Source organism: Henckelia pumila, chromosome 2 (genome assembly GCF_033568475.1).
Source record: "Henckelia pumila isolate YLH828 chromosome 2, ASM3356847v2, whole genome shotgun sequence".
Lineage (NCBI taxonomy): Eukaryota > Viridiplantae > Streptophyta > Magnoliopsida > Lamiales > Gesneriaceae > Henckelia > Henckelia pumila.
In genome coordinates, this window is record NC_133121.1 from 98,284,564 (window position 1) to 98,304,961 (window position 20,398).

At 34.6% G+C, this 20,398-nt stretch overlaps 2 protein-coding genes and 1 long non-coding RNA gene across 3 annotated transcripts; all 3 read right to left on the minus strand.

Moving 5' to 3' along the window:
• Positions 1-6,271: 6,271 nt before the first annotated feature.
• LOC140877994 (uncharacterized) lies at positions 6,272-13,300 on the minus strand. The gene is made up of 3 exons (XM_073281598.1): positions 13,237-13,300; positions 11,770-13,104; positions 6,272-6,648 (listed from the first exon to the last, which is right to left on the minus strand). The coding sequence occupies exons 1-3, from the start codon at positions 13,298-13,300 to the stop codon at positions 6,593-6,595; spliced, it is 1,455 nt and encodes a 484-aa protein (XP_073137699.1). The 3' UTR covers positions 6,272-6,592.
• Positions 13,301-13,317: 17 nt separating this feature from the next.
• LOC140884872 (uncharacterized) lies at positions 13,318-15,333 on the minus strand. Its single transcript, XR_012150752.1, has 3 exons — positions 14,902-15,333; positions 14,789-14,812; positions 13,318-14,497 (listed from the first exon to the last, which is right to left on the minus strand). It is a non-coding gene; the product is annotated as an uncharacterized lncRNA (long non-coding RNA).
• A 592-nt stretch (positions 15,334-15,925) lies between these two features.
• LOC140877995 (GDSL esterase/lipase At1g29670-like) lies at positions 15,926-17,823 on the minus strand. Its single transcript, XM_073281599.1, has 5 exons — positions 17,558-17,823; positions 17,243-17,367; positions 16,892-17,134; positions 16,528-16,783; positions 15,926-16,236 (listed from the first exon to the last, which is right to left on the minus strand). The coding sequence occupies exons 1-5, from the start codon at positions 17,820-17,822 to the stop codon at positions 16,022-16,024; spliced, it is 1,104 nt and encodes a 367-aa protein (XP_073137700.1). The 5' UTR covers position 17,823; the 3' UTR covers positions 15,926-16,021.
• Between the last annotated feature and the right edge of the window lie 2,575 nt (positions 17,824-20,398).

Consider the following 20,398-nt stretch of genomic DNA (forward strand, 5'->3'; position numbering starts at 1 on the left):
GTAGGGCCGACAAGGTATTATGGCTTTCTTCATCTTCCTGTTCTTCTTCTTAAGACTCTTCATCACTCAAAGATGTGTTCATCCCTTTCCTAAGCGTGTTGGCATACTCATTTGCATAGTGTCCAAAACCTTGACAAGCATGACATTGAACAGTGTCCAACTTCTTTGACACAAAATTTTTCTTCCCTTCCAACATCAATCGAGGCTTAGGAGTATCAACAGGTTTTCTTGGTGATTGCTCTGGTCCAGTAATCCTTAAAGGCTTGTTAGAGAACATTGGAGCCTTGAGTTTTTGATCCGTCTTTCTTGACTCTTTCATCTTCTTCAGATAATCATTGATTTTCCTAGTCATAAGAGAGATCGAATCATCTTCCAAGTCAGATTGATGAACTTCTTGATGAAATTGAACATACTCCTCGTATGAAGGTTTCGAGGCTTGAAAGGCTATTGATTTTCCTTTATCCTTCTCTTGTTCTGAATTGTTCATCTCAAAAATTTGAAGAATGCTAATCAGTTCAGTCATCTTCATCTTTGAAGTGTCTTTAATTTCTTCAAGCGCCCAAATCTTCCCATTAAATCTTTAGGCAAGGATCGAAGAACCTTGTTCACCATAGTTTCACTAGCAATAGGTCCTCCAAGATCATGTGCCTCTGTAGCTATCTCCCTAAGTTTCTTATCATAATCAGCAATAGATTCATTCTCATCCATCCTGATATTCTCAAATCTTGCGTTTAACAATCTCAATCTTGTTCTTCTCACGCTATCAGTTCCTTCACAGTGTTCTTGAAGAGCATCCCATGCATCCTTAGCAACAGTGCAATCAGCTATGATTTCATACATCCTCATATCAACAGTTGCAAAAATTGCATTGAGTGCTTTAGCATTGTAGCTTGAACTTTATGTTTCCTCGGCAGTCCAAGTTTCTTCTTGCTTGATGATGTAGTCTCCATCTTTATCTAGCGTTTTTGGAGGAGTCCAACCAGTCAGAATACTTTGCCAAGCACGAACATCCATAGCCTTAATAGTATATCGCATCCTATTCTTTCATAGTGCGTAATTCGTGCCATCAAGGACCAGAGGTTTCAGGAACGAGTTCGCAACAGACGATGAGTCCATCTTATTCCCTGTAATAAAATAAACAAACCAAGATCAGTTTTTAGTGTATCAAGAAGATGGCTCTGATGCCACTTGTAAGGGAAAAGGGTTGCACATAAACAGTTTGAGGTGTTGTCCCAAGATGTTGACAACACCTACAATAACACCTTGAGTAATTTGCAGCGGAATATAATTAAAGCTTAAATAAAATAAACAAGCAACCATATAAATAGACTCAATGATTTAAGCAAGAGTATAAAATACTCTTACAGCGCCTCAGGGCAAAACTTCACTAGAAAAATTTCAAAGAGTTTTACAAGCCCTAACACTAGTGATTATTGTAAAATTTAATTTCTCAAACCAAGTGAGAAAATAAATAGTAAACGTTCTCCTAAAAGCACTCTATATGAAATAGAATAACGAAACATAGTAAGGAGAAAAATAATGTTGAAGCATAAATCACATGAGCATCAGACTTCTTGATCTCCAATCTTCAAGTGTTCTACACGGTCTCAAGTTGTCACAGCTTCAACTAAGCTTCAGAGAGATTTTTAGCTTTCACACAATGTACGTACTTAGGTTCTCACGTTTTTCTCTCTATTATTCTCTCTCTCTTGTGTACGCCTTTCTCAAATAAAATAGACCAAGAATCCTTCTTCAATCTATTTCCTTGTAGGCGTAGGATTTATTTTATTTGATCATATCAAATCTACACAAATAAAGAAAGATAAATATTAGATATGATATGATAAATATTCTAATCAGCTTATCAATATCGCAAATAGGAAATAAAGATTACTTCATGTCCAAGAAAGACAAAAGATATTAAATAAAATCTTTTTAGAATTAAGAGATTTTAAGGAATAAAATATTTCTTTCACTTCGTATGCTTGCTAGCTTGTGGATCCAATATCACATGCACTGATGTTAACTTAGCTTGTGGATCCAATATCACATGCACTGATGTTAACTTATCAGGAAGAGAAAAAATCCCAAGTGATAGGCTTAGTGATCATGTTTATGTAGTTAAATTTGGCAGCAGGTAGATTGGCATGAGTTCATCAACGAGCGGCTTCAATCTGTCGTTGAACATCTGTACATATATATATAGTCGTTGATGAAGTCGACACAACCCGATGCATGCATTCACCGGATACATAGCCAGCAGTGGAGGAACAAAGTCGGAAAATTTCATCCTACCCCATGGGTTTTACCCCATGTGATAGGTGGAAGCACATGATTGGTCAAATTATGCGGGCCTCACATTATTGATGTAGGACCCTCATGATTTGAACCAATAAAAGAGTTTCACCTACCCCATGAGGTAATGCCCATGAGGTAGGATCGAACCATCCAACAAAGTCTATTAGACCAAGCCCAAACACCGCGACTTTTCTTGCTCCATTGATGTACAAGGTCTACGTTCGTCCCAAACTTGAGATTTTAATATCAGATGAGTTATAAAACGACGACATATATGTATAAGCTAGTATTTAATTAATTACCTTGAGTTGTTGAGAGTATCGATGAATCAAGATTGCAGCAACTGATCTGATGGTGTATATATATGATTTACTGGATGGGCAAAACCGTGACGGTAAATAATTGACTGCATACATTTGTTCCATAAATTACTTGCTTATGTATGGAATAGGAAAAATTGTTGTTTTGGTTTGGTATGTTTGTCACTTTGCGACTTCGGTCTTTATGTTGTCAGATTTCAATTTTAATTAGTCCGTTATCTTTGTTTTTTAGGCAATTTTTGTCCTTTTTTCTGACGTGGCGTTAATGTGACACCAATGCAGCGGTAATGTGAAGCTGACCTGTATAGTGCCACATAAACATTTTCGACGATAAAATGATTAAAATTGCTAAAAATAAAAATATGCATGACTAAAATTGAAATCGAAAAATATAAATTAAAGACTAAAATCATAAAGTGACGAAATTATCGGACTAAAATTACAATTTTCCTGTACAAGTAGGATCTAATTTACCCATATTTACGTAATGTACGTAGTGGCACCATTGACCGTACCAATTAAACAATTAGTGATCATAAATATTTTAAATTTATGAATTTCAAATGTAAATTTGTTGTTGAATTAATATATAAATAAGTAGTTTATGGATCTCAAAATTGATTTATTGTAATTCGAATTTTGAATCCATCTATATATAAAACCTGCTATATGTATATTGTCACGCCTTGGGCCCAAGCCCATGTCTGCACGACTGCACAATGTGCCTCTATAGCAATTACTTCGTATTCTTCCTCGCTTTACGAAAATGATTAACGCCCGAGGCCCATATATATATATATATGTATGTATTTTGTTCTATAGTTATATATTTTTGAACAAAATTCGATGAACTGTTAAAAAATGAATTTGGACCTAACTTCAAGCCCAAAAGTTAACTCAAGAGGGAGCATTGTTCAAGATCATATATATAACTCTCAAGAACTCTATCCAACTGATGTGAAATATCTCAACATGAACAAAAAATTGAACCTACTATATGTGTATTGTTGGAATTTAATGCTAAAAATCAATAAATTGTGTGTATCTTTTCAGCGGAAAATAAGGCACACAGTTGTTGGATCTCTGACTCGATCTACAAGCAAATCCCTCGAACAAATCCCACGAACAATTTTTAGTTCTTTTGTGGTTTCGAAATATTACTAGAATATTTCGATCACGTGCACACTTTAAATTCTTGGAGATTTCTGACGATACTCCAAGAATTACCATAGAGAATTTAGATGTGTATATTGTGTGTTGTGAATTCATTCAACTTCATGTATCTACCAACTGAAGGCTACCTATATTTATAGGACATCTAGTATGGTATGACTAGAATTCTACTCTACCTCAAACTGTACGTGGATTCACTTTGATATATCAAATATTCTATATCAAATAATATATTATGGGATAATAATATTGTTATATCTAATATTTTGAATATGGTATATCTAAAATATCAAATATATAAAAAATCACAATAATATCCAATATGTATATTTTATGCTCAAAGTTCAGATTCGTTCAATTAAAATGAAACATATAGTTGCACTCAAGTGATGTCTGAGTTGGTGGAGTAGATGAGTGCTTAGCCAGATGTCAGAAGTTCGATTCTCTATACCAAATCCTTCTTGGAGTAACCTGTCGCACAAAAATTGCCTAATGCGGTTTACGTGGATATCGTAGTTTGTAGGCTATTGCATTAGTTCGAGAGTTTATCCAGTGTACACCGAAAGATATAGGTTCCATGTTCTCATATTATTATTATTATTTTTAAAAACGAAGACATATTCTATGCATTTAATTACTAGACTTTTGCAGCCGCCCTTTATTTTGGGCAAGTTAAAGGTATGCGCACATGGAATTTATAGTTATAAAGCATTAAATTGTGGTAATTTTCGAAATGGTGGTAATTTTAGTATTCGATTTTATTTTTTTTAAATATTAATATTTGATCAATAGACGAACTTGAAATTTGAAAGACATGGAGGTTCATTTGAATAATTATTTTAAAAACGTTTTTAGTATTTTATAATGAGAATATATCTGTTTGAATGAGATTTTTGGAAAGTGTTTTTGACGAATATTTTAAAAATTCTCTCCAAGTATAGTTTTAGATAACATTTGAGATATATATATTTTTTTTTTTTATAAATGAAAACAATGATAACTCAAGACATATTACTTTTAATTATAACAAAGTTTTTTTAAAATAATTTTCCAAACACATATTTGTTCTTAAATAATTAAAGCTTTTTTTACAAAAAAAATGTAACAAAACGTGTATAAAATATTTCTGAGTACTTGTCCATAAGGGCGTATCCAAGATTCTACGGGCCGAATTCGCATATAAAATGACAAAAAAAATTATTTTATGTTTGCATATGAATTTTAATGACAAAAATATAATAATTAAAAAGTAAATATAATAGTAATATACTACCAAAAGAGAAAATTCAATTTTTTTTAAAAAAAATACCCGATTAACTATCAAATTCTATCGTTATACCTATTAAAATTTAGATGTTGTTGCATCTTTATATTTACAATTGCTTTTTCTAACTTTAGCTAGCCAGTAACATATTAAGCGAGAATCACAATCTTAATTTTTAAATACGTCCCCTCTTGTCCATTGCAAAGTTTTATATTTTGGAAAGGAGTGATTCTACATTTACACGAAAGGATACACATTGAGTTACACATTATACTTGAAATTATATAAATATTCTTAATATAGTTTTGAAAGACACTTTTTAAATAAAGTGAATAAATAATTTTATAATTTCAGTTTTCAAGTTCAATCAACGTAACATTTTCCTCTGGAAGTCAAGCAAATGCGGTAATTTATTAGAGGATTGGATTACCCATTCATTTATTTACACGTGTAACATTAATTAATAAGTTAGTTGAGGTACCGGTGACCATGGTGATGATGATGTTGATGATGCATTGATGATGATGGTGATGGGGATGGGAATGGCGACGGTGATGATATGAGTTAATTGGTTTGTTAGTGATTTGAATAATTTGTTAATACACTGACATGGAAATTAATAAATTTCTTACAGTGATTGATGAACATCTTATAATTTAATTAAAAATATGCATTTTATATAATTTTCAATTGATTTGATATTATTTATCTATATATAGTTATCATATCTTCTATAAAAAAAGTGATTAAGAGTTTCATAGAATAACTAATGTATTTGTAATTTATTTATAATTATCATATTTTATATGAATTTAAAAATTTATAATTACCAATGTACTGTTTGCAAACGCTTGAAAAATGATTATGAACTTTTTGCAACAAATTAAATATAAATTAACATTAGAATATTTAATTGATCGTGTCAATTTGAAAATAATATATTGAAAATTAATCAGCATAATTATTATTATTTATCTATATGCATACAACGTGTGCAAGAGAAGCTAATTTTAATTACTTTTCAAATATCCAATGTCGGAAAATGTCTGGAATAAAATCAAACAGATCACATTAATTCCCTTTTTATAATTTGTTTCTTATTTAGGAAATGGCTTTTTTGTCATACAATTTGTACGTGTTTCATTTTTTGAAAGGGCCCGTGTCCTGATTTAATATTTAATGATCAAACAACCAGGATTAATTAATGTAAACAGCGAAAACGAGTTAAAAATTTGCGTTTGGGCCTACAGAAATTTCGGCATGACCTATTCGTAAATAGGACATCCCAAAAACTTGTACAACACAACCAACAATATATACTCGAAAATAGAGTCACAACTCCAATTTACACACCTATAGCCGCACTGGCCAGGACTAAACACATGCAGAGCCGGCAAGGCTCGATCATACAAATAACAATTCAAAACAAAGTCCAAAACTATTTATACAGATACACAGGGCATCACCCCGGCAAATATAAAACTCGCTAAAATGATATATATACATATATATCTGGGAACTCAACTCCACGCTCGCCTCACTGGGTACCACTAGATGACGCTCCACCAGATGCGTCAAATCCCCCTGGATAACCTGCTATGGAATCACAAACAACCACAGCATAAAAAGAAAACAGGGGTCGGACCCCAGTACGACGAACTATAAAAATTACGACAAATATAACTGACATGAATAAAATCAAGTACAATGCAATGAAATGCAATGTAATGCGTGACAGGTATCAATGAAATAGGAATACCAAAAGGAGTCCAAAGAATCGTATCACAATAAACTCAGTGGCCACCCGTGCCAGGAACGCAGCAGACCTCGAATCATCACTGCTAATCCATACACGTAGCATCGGAGGGTGACAGGAGCGACCCGTCCAGCCTCATGCTGTCATCAGGAGTGTCGTACGTAGCATCAGAGGGCGACAGGAGCTACCTGTCCGTGCCTCATACTATCTCAGGAGTGCACTAAAATAATGTCACTCGCTCCATGATGACTCAATACATCTCAAGAGATCAATATCAATAGTAATCAAAGGAGTCAAGGCTCAACGTGCTATGTAAATTTATAAATGAGTGAATGCAATCATATAATCCACGTAAGCACATAAAACACATTATCACTCATTACAAAATATTTAATATCATTACATGTCATTATAGACGTCGTAATATAAACAGCTCATACGTACCTCAACCGACACTTAATTATCACAGAAATATCTCAAGTATTTCTCGGATATTCCAATCCCAAATTTTCAGAATCTGTAATTCCAGAAAAATTGCTCATAAATCCTAAAATTTATATTTAATATTAAAACATCCTATCAATAACCAAATATCGAATTTACGACTCTAAAAGTCGAAATACCAAAAATATCATAATCTGAATTTTTCCAGAAAATTCCCAAAAATTCTGAAATTTATATATATTAATTCTAGCACATCTAGAAATCCAAACAGTGATTTAAATAGCTCTAAACTTCAAAAATCCCAATTTAAATAATCTGGAAATTCGAAATAATGCCCCAATAATTTCTGAAAAATAGTCAATACCTCCAATCGAGTCCGGTATAATACCTACAACCAATAATAAATCAAATATCAATTATCGGATGTCAATTGAATCGAAATACCCAAACTTCAAAACCCTAAATTCAAAATTATACCTCAAAGCTTGGAATTAAAGGGTTAAACAACTAACACAACCCCTAAACTCCGGCGACGATCGGCGGCGGCGAACGGCGGCGGACGGCGGCAGCGAACGGCGGCAGCTGTGCGACGGGTTTTTCGGAAACTTCACTAAAAATATGAAATATGGGTACCAAAAGATAGCTCTCGTCGCGAGGATTCCGGAACTATATTTACTTTTGAAATCCGGCCAAAAACGAAGGAGATACGGAGATTTGAAGCGATAGGAAGATTTTGAAATTGAAAAGAAACGGAAAAGAACAGACGGGCGAAGGCGGTGGAAAAACAAATGGAGGAGAAAGATTATGCGTTATATATATTATGTATTAGTTTAATGTGTGTCTTATTTTATTCATTCGGGGTTCAAACTGGACCCGGTTCGAGTTATTTCAACTCCTGTGTGCTCTATAAATAACATATTCATTTAATATCGTCTATAAACCGATATTTAAAAATCAATATTTTTAACACACAAATTAATTAATAGAGTAAAATCGGGTCCTTACATTTCTCCCCCTCTAAAAAGAAGATTTCGTCCTCGAAATTAAACACACATCAAACTTATATACAAAGTGGTTAAACATCTACCACTGATAGTACATAGGGAAATCAGAGTACAAGGCATAATTCATAACATTGTCAAACAAATGAGGCCATTCTTGACGCATTCGAGACTCCAATTCCCATGTAGCTTCTTCTCTTCCATGTCTACTCCATTCTACCATAACCAAAGGAATCGTCTTGTTCCTCAGTTGCTTTTCTTTACGATCAAGAATCTGCACTGGATACTCAACATAGCTAAGGGAACTATCCAACTCCACATCATCAGCCCTCAAGATATGAGAAGGATCTGGTTCATACTTCCGCAGCATAGATACGTGAAATACATCATGTATCGCAGACAAACTCTGCGGCAAGTTCAAACGATACGCTAAAATACCAATCTTCTCAACAATCTCGTATGGACCGATATAACGAGGAGCTAATTTCCCTTTACGCCCAAATCTCATAGTACCACGAAATGGTGATACTTTCAAGAAAACAAAATCGTCAACCTGAAATTCTAAAGGTCTACGTCTGTTATTAGCATAGCTGGCTTGACGATCCTGGGCTGCTTTCATTCTTTTCCTGATCAGGTCAACTTTTTCTTTCATCTCTTGAATAAACTCTGGTCCTGACAACTGTCGTTCTCCTACTTCTTCCCAACATATCGGAGATCTACATTTTCTGCCATACAAGGCTTCAAATGGTGCCATCCCGATAGATACATGATAACTATTATTGTAAGAGAATTCCACCAAAGCTAAAGATTCTTGCCAACCGCCACTAAAATCCATCACAACAGCTCGTAATAAATCTTCAAGTGTCTGAATAGTTCTTTCAGATTGACCATCTGTCTGTGGATGATAGGCAGTACTCACGGCCAATTTAGAACCTAAAGATGATTGCAAACTAGACCAAAACTTAGAAGTAAATCTGGGATCACGGTCTGATACTATAGTAACTGGCACACCATGCAATCGCACTATCTGATCAATGTACATTTTCGCCATTTTCGTATATGTCCACGTACGATCATATGGAATAAAATGGGCAGATTTAGACAATCTATCCACAATAACCCAAATGGCATCACAACCACGATTAGATCGAGGTAGGTGTGTCACGAAATCCATAGTAATGTGTTCCCAATTCCACTGTGGTACTTCAAGACTAAGTAACATACCACCTGGTCTCATTCTTTCAGCCTTAACTTGTTGACACGTCAAACACTTAGCCACAAAATCAGAAATATCATTCTTCATACCTTCCCACCAGTAATGGGCTTTCAAGATATGATACATCTTTCTAATTCCAGGATGTACACTATGTCGACTACAATGAGCTTCTCGTAGTATATTGTCTTTCAAATCTATCAAATTCGGAACCACAAGTCTACCATTATAACGCAAACATCCATCAGAAGCAACAAGAAATTTCCCTGACTGACCAGCTGGAGTTAATTCTTTCAAATGATGAATATATGGATCAGTCTTTTGTGCTTCTTTGATTTTCGAAATTATTCGTGGTTCAACTTGTATAGATGAAACTATGAAATGATTACCTTTAGCTCGATAAGTCCATCCTGAAGTTCTCAAATGCTCATGAACTTTAGAAATAGTTAAAGATGCCAACATCTTAGTATGAACTTTTCTGCTCAAAGCATCTGCAACTTGATTCACGTTTCCTGGCTGGTATTGAATATCACAGTCAAAATCCTTAAGCAGTTCCAACCATCGACGTTGTCTCATATTCAAATCAGACTGTGTGAATAAATATTTCAGACTCTTATGATCAGAATAAATCACAAACTGCTCACCGTACAGATAATGACGCCATATTTTCAATGCATGCACAATGGCAGCCAATTCTAAATCATGAACTGGATAACGAGTCTCATGTGATTTCAATTGACGAGATGCATACGCAATCACGCGTCCATTTTGCATCAAAACACAACCCAGTCCATTCAAAGAAGCATCTGTACAGATAACAAACCCACCTGAGCCTGAAGGTAATGCTAGTACTGGAGCCGTAGTCAATTTCTCTTTCAAAGTCTGAAAACTAGCTTCACATTCCCCAGTCCACACAAAACGTCGATCTTTTTGCGTTAATATAGTCATAGGCCTAGCTATTTCAGAAAATCCCTTGATGAAACGCCTATAATATCCAGCCAAACCCAAAAAACTACGAATCTCAGAGACATTGGTTGGTCGAGACCAATTAAGAACAGCTTCAATTTTACTAGGATCGACAGATACTCCTTGTGCTGATATCACATGTCCTAGAAATAATACTCTGTCCAGCCAAAATTCACACTTCGAAAACTTAGCATATAATTGTGATGTTCTGAGTTTCTGAAGTACTAACGTCAAATGTTCTTTATGATCCTTCCTTGACTTAGAATAAATCAAAATGTCATCAATGAAAACGATAACAAATCGATCTATGAATTCCCGAAACACACGATTCATTAAATCCATAAAAACTGCTGGAGCATTAGTCAACCCGAAAGGCACAACTAAAAATTCATAATGTCCGTAACGCGTTCGAAATGCTGTCTTGGAAACATCTTCCTCTCGAACTCGAAGTTGATGATATCCGGAACGAAGATCAATTTTAGAATATACAGATGTACCCTGCAACTGATCAAACAAGTCATCAATTCGTGGCAAAGGATACTTATTCTTCACAGTAGCCTGATTCAATTGTCGATAATCGATGCACATTCTCATCGTTCCGTCTTTCTTCTTCACAAACAAGACTGGAGCACCCCAAGGTGATACACTTGGTCTAATATAACCTTTTTCCAGCAAATCTTGCAATTGCGTCTTGAGTTCTTTCAATTCTGCTGGAGCTAATCGATATGGAGCTTGAAAAATAGGACTTGTCCCTGGCATTAATTCAATGCTAAGATCTATTTCCCTTTGAGGCGGAAAACCCGGAATCTCATCAGGAAATACATCAGTAAAATCCTTAACTACAGGGATATCTGAAACTTTCAATTTCTCTTCCTTCGTCGCATCGAGAGCATAAATCATAAATCCTTCATTTCCTATCGATAATAATCTAAACATTTCCATTGCCGATACTAATGGAATGCGAGATTGTGAATCACTACCATAAAAATTCCACTTATTGCCATAATACGGTCTAAATCTCACAATGCCATGAAAACAATCAACCGTAGCTCTATAATTCATCAGTGTATCCATACCCAAGATACAGTCAAAATCAGACATAGCTAGTTTGATTAAATTAGTTATCATGATCTTATCCTCAAATCTAATCACACAATTCAACACTATCTCATTAGACATCAAGAAAACACCAGCAGGAGTAGCAACAGACACAGTATCCAATAACGGAATAAAAGCAATCTCATGCTCATCAGCAAATGTAACAGATAAAAATGAATGAGATGCTCCTGTGTCTATCAAGATACGTGCAGGATACTCAAAAATATTACAAATACCTGCAATAACTCCCCCAGGTGCATCTTGTGCCTGATCCTGAGTCATAGCATGGACTTGAGCCTGCTGTGGACCTGGAAAACGCTGCTGACTCTGAGGAGATGGATACCTAGGCTGCTGAGTGGACTGTCCTGGAATATAAGGCTGTGTAGGAACAAACTGTGGTACAGGAGCATATGGTCTGAATGATGGTCGTCCAGGAAACTGGCCAAACTGTTGTGGCTGAAATTGCTGTCTTCCAGCATTTGGACATACTCGAGACGAATGTCCAGCCTGCCCACAAGTATAACAAGTTCCTGGAAATCCTGTACAATGTGCACTCAAATGATTACCACCACATCTGTCACAGTACACTCTCCCAGATGATCCAACTGAACTTCCACCACGACTACCACTGGAACTGGAGGAACTAGACTGTGGTTTCTTTTTAAATGGCTTCCCTCTAGCTTTAAACCAAGGCCTTTTCGCTTGCTGAGAAGATTGAATAGGCTGATATGAAGGTAAACCCATTGGTGTCTGTGAACTGCTTCCAGCTCCTTGAGGAACAGATGCTGGGATTGATTGTGGTTCACTCCTTAGTAGACTTGCTTCAATTTTCTTGGCCTTTTCTACTGCTTTCATATAAGTAGATGGAGTTCCAGTAGTCACCAAAGTATGGATCGTTCGTGTAAGCCCTTTCAGAAAATGTGAAAGCTTTGACCGATCATTCTTTGCAACATGTGGGACATAAGGCAGAAGAGCAGAGAACTGAGAAGCATATTCAGCAACAGATTTATTGCCTTGCACCAACAGATTAAATTCATCTTCTTTAGCAGAATAATAAGATGGTGGTGCATATTCTTGTGCAAACTGCTTACAAAATACTTCCCATGTGATCTTTTCACCAGAATCAGAAAGTGTTTCTGCTGTCGTTTCCCACCACAGTTGCGCTCGGTCTTTCAGCTGAAAAGGAACTAACTTCAGTCGAATGTCATCAGGATATTCTAATCCATTAAACATATTGTTGAGACTTTTCAACCAACTAGTAGCTTTCTCACTTCCTTCATTGCCAAAGAACTTTTGCGGACGCAACTCCTGAAATTGAGAAATTATTAATCGTATTCCTCCCATTTTCTCAGTCAATTGGGTTACTGGATCAGCCTCAGCCTGAATCGCTTTTCCTTTGTCAGGATTTACCCGTGGTTGTTGTTCCACCTCTAATTCCACATCTTTCGGAGGCTGAACAGCTGGTCGACCACGTCTTCCCCTGACAATATCATCAAGATTTCTAACATTTATCGCTGCAGACTCTTCGACAACTTCCTTCCCTTTTTCTACCTCTTCCTCCTGGTGCCATTCTACAAGACACAAGGATTTAAATACACAGGCAAAAATATCTTAACGAATAGAAAACTATGATAGAAATTCAGAGTTCTAATAGAATTCATAAACTAATTCTAAAGCCAAGAACTACTGGTTCTAACAAATACGTTCAAAAATAAGCACCACAAGTAAGTCACGTAAGAACAAGTAGTCACACACATACGCAACCATTTTGTTAGTGTCTAAACTCGAGTGTCCTAGACTCTAATTCGAGCATATCCCAGTATATGCTTTGATACCAAATGAAAGGGCCCGTGTCCTGATTTAATATTTAATGATCAAACAACCAGGATTAATTAATGTAAACAGCGAAAACGAGTTAAAAATTTGCGTTTGGGCCTACAGAAATTTCGGCATGACCTATTCGTAAATAGGACATCCCAAAAACTTGTACAACACAACCAACAATATATACTCGAAAATAGAGTCACAACTCCAATTTACACACCTATAGCCGCACTGGCCAGGACTAAACACATGCAGAGCCGGCAAGGCTCGATCATACAAATAACAATTCAAAACAAAGTCCAAAACTATTTATACAGATACACAGGGCATCACCCCGGCAAATATAAAACTCGCTAAAATGATATATATACATATATATCTGGGAACTCAACTCCACGCTCGCCTCACTGGGTACCACTAGATGACGCTCCACCAGATGCGTCAAATCCCCCTGGATAACCTGCTATGGAATCACAAACAACCACAGCATAAAAAGAAAACAGGGGTCGGACCCCAGTACGACGAACTATAAAAATTACGACAAATATAACTGACATGAATAAAATCAAGTACAATGCAATGAAATGCAATGTAATGCGTGACAGGTATCAATGAAATAGGAATACCAAAAGGAGTCCAAAGAATCGTATCACAATAAACTCAGTGGCCACCCGTGCCAGGAACGCAGCAGACCTCGAATCATCACTGCTAATCCATACACGTAGCATCGGAGGGTGACAGGAGCGACCCGTCCAGCCTCATGCTGTCATCAGGAGTGTCGTACGTAGCATCAGAGGGCGACAGGAGCTACCTGTCCGTGCCTCATACTATCTCAGGAGTGCACTAAAATAATGTCACTCGCTCCATGATGACTCAATACATCTCAAGAGATCAATATCAATAGTAATCAAAGGAGTCAAGGCTCAACGTGCTATGTAAATTTATAAATGAGTGAATGCAATCATATAATCCACGTAAGCACATAAAACACATTATCACTCATTACAAAATATTTAATATCATTACATGTCATTATAGACGTCGTAATATAAACAGCTCATACGTACCTCAACCGACACTTAATTATCACAGAAATATCTCAAGTATTTCTCGGATATTCCAATCCCAAATTTTCAGAATCTGTAATTCCAGAAAAATTGCTCATAAATCCTAAAATTTATATTTAATATTAAAACATCCTATCAATAACCAAATATCGAATTTACGACTCTAAAAGTCGAAATACCAAAAATATCATAATCTGAATTTTTCCAGAAAATTCCCAAAAATTCTGAAATTTATATATATTAATTCTAGCACATCTAGAAATCCAAACAGTGATTTAAATAGCTCTAAACTTCAAAAATCCCAATTTAAATAATCTGGAAATTCGAAATAATGCCCCAATAATTTCTGAAAAATAGTCAATACCTCCAATCGAGTCCGGTATAATACCTACAACCAATAATAAATCAAATATCAATTATCGGATGTCAATTGAATCGAAATACCCAAACTTCAAAACCCTAAATTCAAAATTATACCTCAAAGCTTGGAATTAAAGGGTTAAACAACTAACACAACCCCTAAACTCCGGCGACGATCGGCGGCGGCGAACGGCGGCGGACGGCGGCAGCGAACGGCGGCAGCTGTGCGACGGGTTTTTCGGAAACTTCACTAAAAATATGAAATATGGGTACCAAAAGATAGCTCTCGTCGCGAGGATTCCGGAACTATATTTACTTTTGAAATCCGGCCAAAAACGAAGGAGATACGGAGATTTGAAGCGATAGGAAGATTTTGAAATTGAAAAGAAACGGAAAAGAACAGACGGGCGAAGGCGGTGGAAAAACAAATGGAGGAGAAAGATTATGCGTTATATATATTATGTATTAGTTTAATGTGTGTCTTATTTTATTCATTCGGGGTTCAAACTGGACCCGGTTCGAGTTATTTCAACTCCTGTGTGCTCTATAAATAACATATTCATTTAATATCGTCTATAAACCGATATTTAAAAATCAATATTTTTAACACACAAATTAGAGTAAAATCGGGTCCTTACATTTTTGGTCGTGTTGTCGATCAAATCAAACTTATCTAATCACTAGTCCAACAACTTGCATTTTTTTTTTCCAATTTTAATAATTTTTCACATAAGTGAACGCGACATCAAACACGCGCCAGTAATATCGATGTTATACCATCATTTTCTGGTGTCACATCATCATTTTGTGATGTCACACATCAATACTGCGGCGAAAAAAAAATCGAAAAAAATTTACAAACTAATAAAATCGTAAATTGTTCGACAACATGACAATTGGAAATTATAATGCCAAAAAAAATATATTTTTTCCCCGTCGGTGCATCTTTTCTAAATGCCAGACAGAAAATGATAATATATATATATATATATATATATATATATGTGGGTGTGCGCGCGCATGAGTGTTTGTGTGTGTGGGCATGGATGTATTAATTGCAAGACATGCATTCAATTAATAATGGTTATGTATCTGTGTGCATCAGATAAAAGATCCAATATTCCTCCAGCCCATCTCCAAAATGTATTAATTATTCCATTCAGGTTTACTACACAACCGTATAATTATTCAATATTACTATAATTAAGTACATGTAGTTGTACGTGTGTGTGTGAGTTTATTGCTGCGCAAGGTGTTTAATGTCGTATGGATATGCATCATTTGGTAGAAGGGACTTGTACGATCTGTAAGCTATAATGGCATTCACTATCTCTGTGGTATGATAGTTGTCAAAGAAAATATGTAGATCCGGGTCGATACACGGAGCCCGGTTCGGAACACAAACTCCCACCGATGATACTACACAACATGGAGAATTCAAAATCGTAATACCTGCATATATAATTATTAATTATTCCCCAATATTAATCACTTCAACAATGATCAATAGAAATATATATATATATATATTTAAGGTAATGCTACGTGTACACAAAGTCTTACACGTTGGGTTACACATGAAACTTAAAATTACATGATTATCCTACACGCATTTTTGAAAGATTTTTTTCAAATAAAGTGCAAGGATAATCATGTAATTTTAAGTCTCATGTGTAACCCAACGTGTAAGACTCTGTGTATACGTAACATTACATATATATTTAATATTGTGTGTGCACGTACCTAGATTAGAAGGATTAATGCTTGAGATGCTGGAGATGTTTATGTACGTAAATATTGCGCCGGCTAGATTGGCATTGAGGTTGTCCACCAGAGGCTTCAACCTGTTGTTGAATAGTTGCACGTAGTCGTTCACGAAATCGACACACCCCGACGCGTTGGCCGGAAACATCGTCAACACTTGAGGGATGCAGCCTAGTTGCGCGAGGCCATAGATCGCCACCTTTCTGGCCCCGCTCGTGTACAAGGCCTGCACGTGACAAATTCATTTATATATATATATATATATATTTTTTTTAATTCAAGAAAATGAGATCATATATATACTTGAAATATAAAGTACTAATTGAAAAATTAATTAAATCGCCTGGAGTTGTGTGGTGAATTGTTGAATCAAGAATGCTGCAAACTGGTCTGGCGTAAATGATGCAGTAGATGGGTAATTTTGTGGTTGTATGTAATTGTTAACGTAGTCGTTGCTGGCCATTTCCACTGTGTAGACGCACGTGTTGAGGTAGGCTTGGACTTGACTCGGGCCGAGTAAAGTTGCCAAACGAGAGATTGTTATCTGATGATTTGATAGCTGTTTGTTCATACTGATGTTGTCACCCTATCCATAAAATATAGTAGAAATTAAAAATTAATCAATATGCATGATGTGTACATATATATCCAAACTCAAATTCTTGGATCGTTCCCACGAAAAATATATAATTACCAGTGCTTTTCCGGTTTCGTTGAGGATTCCTGCACCGGCGGACGCATAGTTGACTCCTTTCACGATATCAGAACCTGTAGCTGTTGCGAAAGGCGGGATGGGTTTACTGAATCCTAGCAACTTAGCTGCAACCATGGACAATATTATTCAATGACAATATAATATAATATGTATATACGTAGGAAACACTTCTCAACTTCTCCTTAACAAAATTTCACAGATTTTCAAAATTTTGTTAAGAAAAAACCGATAAATGCTTTTTAAAAGCTCTCCAAAACACTAGCGAAGAGGGATTATAAGGAGAAGAAAACGAACCGATGAAATCCGGGATATTTTGGCCGTTGCTAAATCTTCCGGTCGGACCGGCGGGGAAATCAATCCCGTAGGGTAGATAATTTGCCTTGAGCAATGTGCTGAGGATATTATTATTTCCGTTATCGGTTAAAGAAGCTCCGAAGAAAAACAGACATGAGACTTGCTGTTGGCTTAAAAGACTAGTATATACACGGGATTGCATGAAAAAGCATATAATAATTATACGAATCACAACCCATTTTGGGTTGGCAATAATATAAGCCATGGAAAATATTAATTAACTATTGGATAGAAACTTAGTTGGATTTGGTGGAATGCTTGCCTTGGCTAGACAGCTATTTATAGAAAACTCTTGAAATGATTTAAGTTAACAGCACGGGTGGAAATATAATATCAGATATTTTATTAATTTTTATGATCAGTGTCATATATATCAATAATTTTTTTTTGGAGAAATTTGCACCAAATATCCCTGTAAAATTCTCGATGAGCTAATATCTTCTTTTGTTATGGCTTTGAGCATCACACTGATCCCTCTCTTATATTTTTTCTGAGCATGCAGAATCATATCCTTACAATTGTGTAGGCACACACATAAAGATGCAACTTGTTAAATTTTTTAGCTAATGAATTCCCACTAAAATCTCTCTTTCCTTAATTATTGGAACCCATTTTTTAAATCAAATTTTCATGCAATTAATTTTTACAATACATAATTTAAGTACTATTTAGAAAACTCATAATAAAAAACTCAATTTTTTTAGTGAATTTTTTTTTAGTGAATTTTTTTTATCAAATATCTATTTTTTTAATCAAATATCTATTTTATTTGTAGTATTGTGTTATATTTTCTAAGAATTATGCTTCAAAAAATGTTATTTTATAATGAAAAACTTGTAGATTGCACAAATATTCATTTCATAATTGCAATTTTCTATTTTCCAATTTTTTCATGTAGCTAATAATACATAATATACGCATACAAAATTAATTCATTTCATCAATGAGATTTATATTATTCTAAGTGAGAAAAATAAAAAAGAAAATATATCATTGTATTTTAAATCATTAATGAGGATGATTATAATTAAATTGAGGGTTTTTTTTTGTTATTTGATAAATCTGTAAGACAAAAAAATAAATTTTAGGGAGAATGAGCTTAAAAAAAATATAAAATAGAGACTAAAATGTTCAAACCTGTGAATGAAAAAATACGATATATGACAGCTGGAAATAAAAAGTTAGTTATCGATGTGACTATTTAAATTATTATTTATACCAAAGACATGCAACATTATTTTGGACATTTCCCCCGGAAGTGACTAAAGTTGAATTTAAGCTAAGCGGGTGGGTTCGGGCGAGTGAATAATTAAAATGGAAGCTTAAATTTTTGTTTTTGTTTTTGTTTTTCTCCTTAAAGTGTAATTTTATATTTAGTCTAAATGGTGCCATTGTCAATAATTAATTTAAGAGTAAATGTTTTTGAGATGATTTATCTTTTAGACAGATTAATTATGTTCATATTTACAATAAAAAAGTAAAATTATTTTGCATAAACGTAATAATTTTTTTATGAATGACTCAAATAAGAAATCCGTCTTATAAAATTGATCCGTAAATCATGTCAACAATTTTTTTTTTGGGTTAATTTAATTTGAAGTCGATGGTTGTGCTATGGTCTAACAGTTGACTAGTAGTGAGCGGTTGGCTCTAATGTTTCTCTTTGACAAATATGATTTGACACGTTAATGTGATTAATATCACAAGTTCACAAATTAAATTACAAGTGTACGTGGATGTTGCAAAAAAAAAAAAACAAAAAAAAGTGTATTTTAGATATGGTATGATATGACCTGTATTGGTGTCCGCAAACGTCCGATTTTTTTATTTATTTTCATTTTTCCAGTACTTTTAAGTTTTTTTTTTTTTTTAGCTGGGGAGGGGGATTTGTTATAATTGGGTCTTGAATTTGAGATCTTGTCTCACATTTAAAATTTTGATGTCAGATGAGCTACACGTTATCGGTCCAATACTTTTAAGCTTAGTCCAAAGAAAACATGAAATACTTAAACCATCGTACTTTATGTGCATAAATTTTGAGAGTTGAGTATCCAATTTTGAGTGTAAATTTTAGATTTCATGTCTTGTAAATTTGTATTTGAATTTTTTATTTTTATTTTTTTGAGTCTAATGATATCTCCAATCAAGTAGACCTCACATGAGATTCATACATATGATCGGATTTTTATCAGTTTTGTTGACTTTGTCCGTTTGTTATATATAGGGTTAATTGCATTAATCCTTCTGTGAAAAGTTTAAAAGATATAAAACTTCATAAGAAATATTAATAGACTAATGCATCCTTTAATATTTTAAAACGTAGCACATTTTACCCCTATGTTATTTATACAAACTCAAACACATTTATACTCTCTAATAGGAGTTTTTATTCTTTTTTGATTATTCACATGGAGTGTTGATGCAATTAGCCCGTTATATATAAATAATTGTATTTTAAATCGTTTCAAAAGAGTAGTATCTTTTCTTTTATTTTTTTAAAGAGTAACTTTTATATATGTTAATTACTTATTATCGATCCATTAATATTATCAATTTTGAGTAGTAAACAAATACATCACAAGAATACACGAGTATTTAATTGTGCACATGATCATGTCGATGAATGGCTATCTGTCTGGGAAACTTTATCGTTTGATATGGTTGATTAGGGTGTTTAGGATTAAAATTTAATCAGCCAAAAAATTGATTTCCTGCCGGCCCATGCATGAAAATGCACTGTTGTTTCTTGAAAACGTGTTAGCAAAATCATTCGTCGGAAAT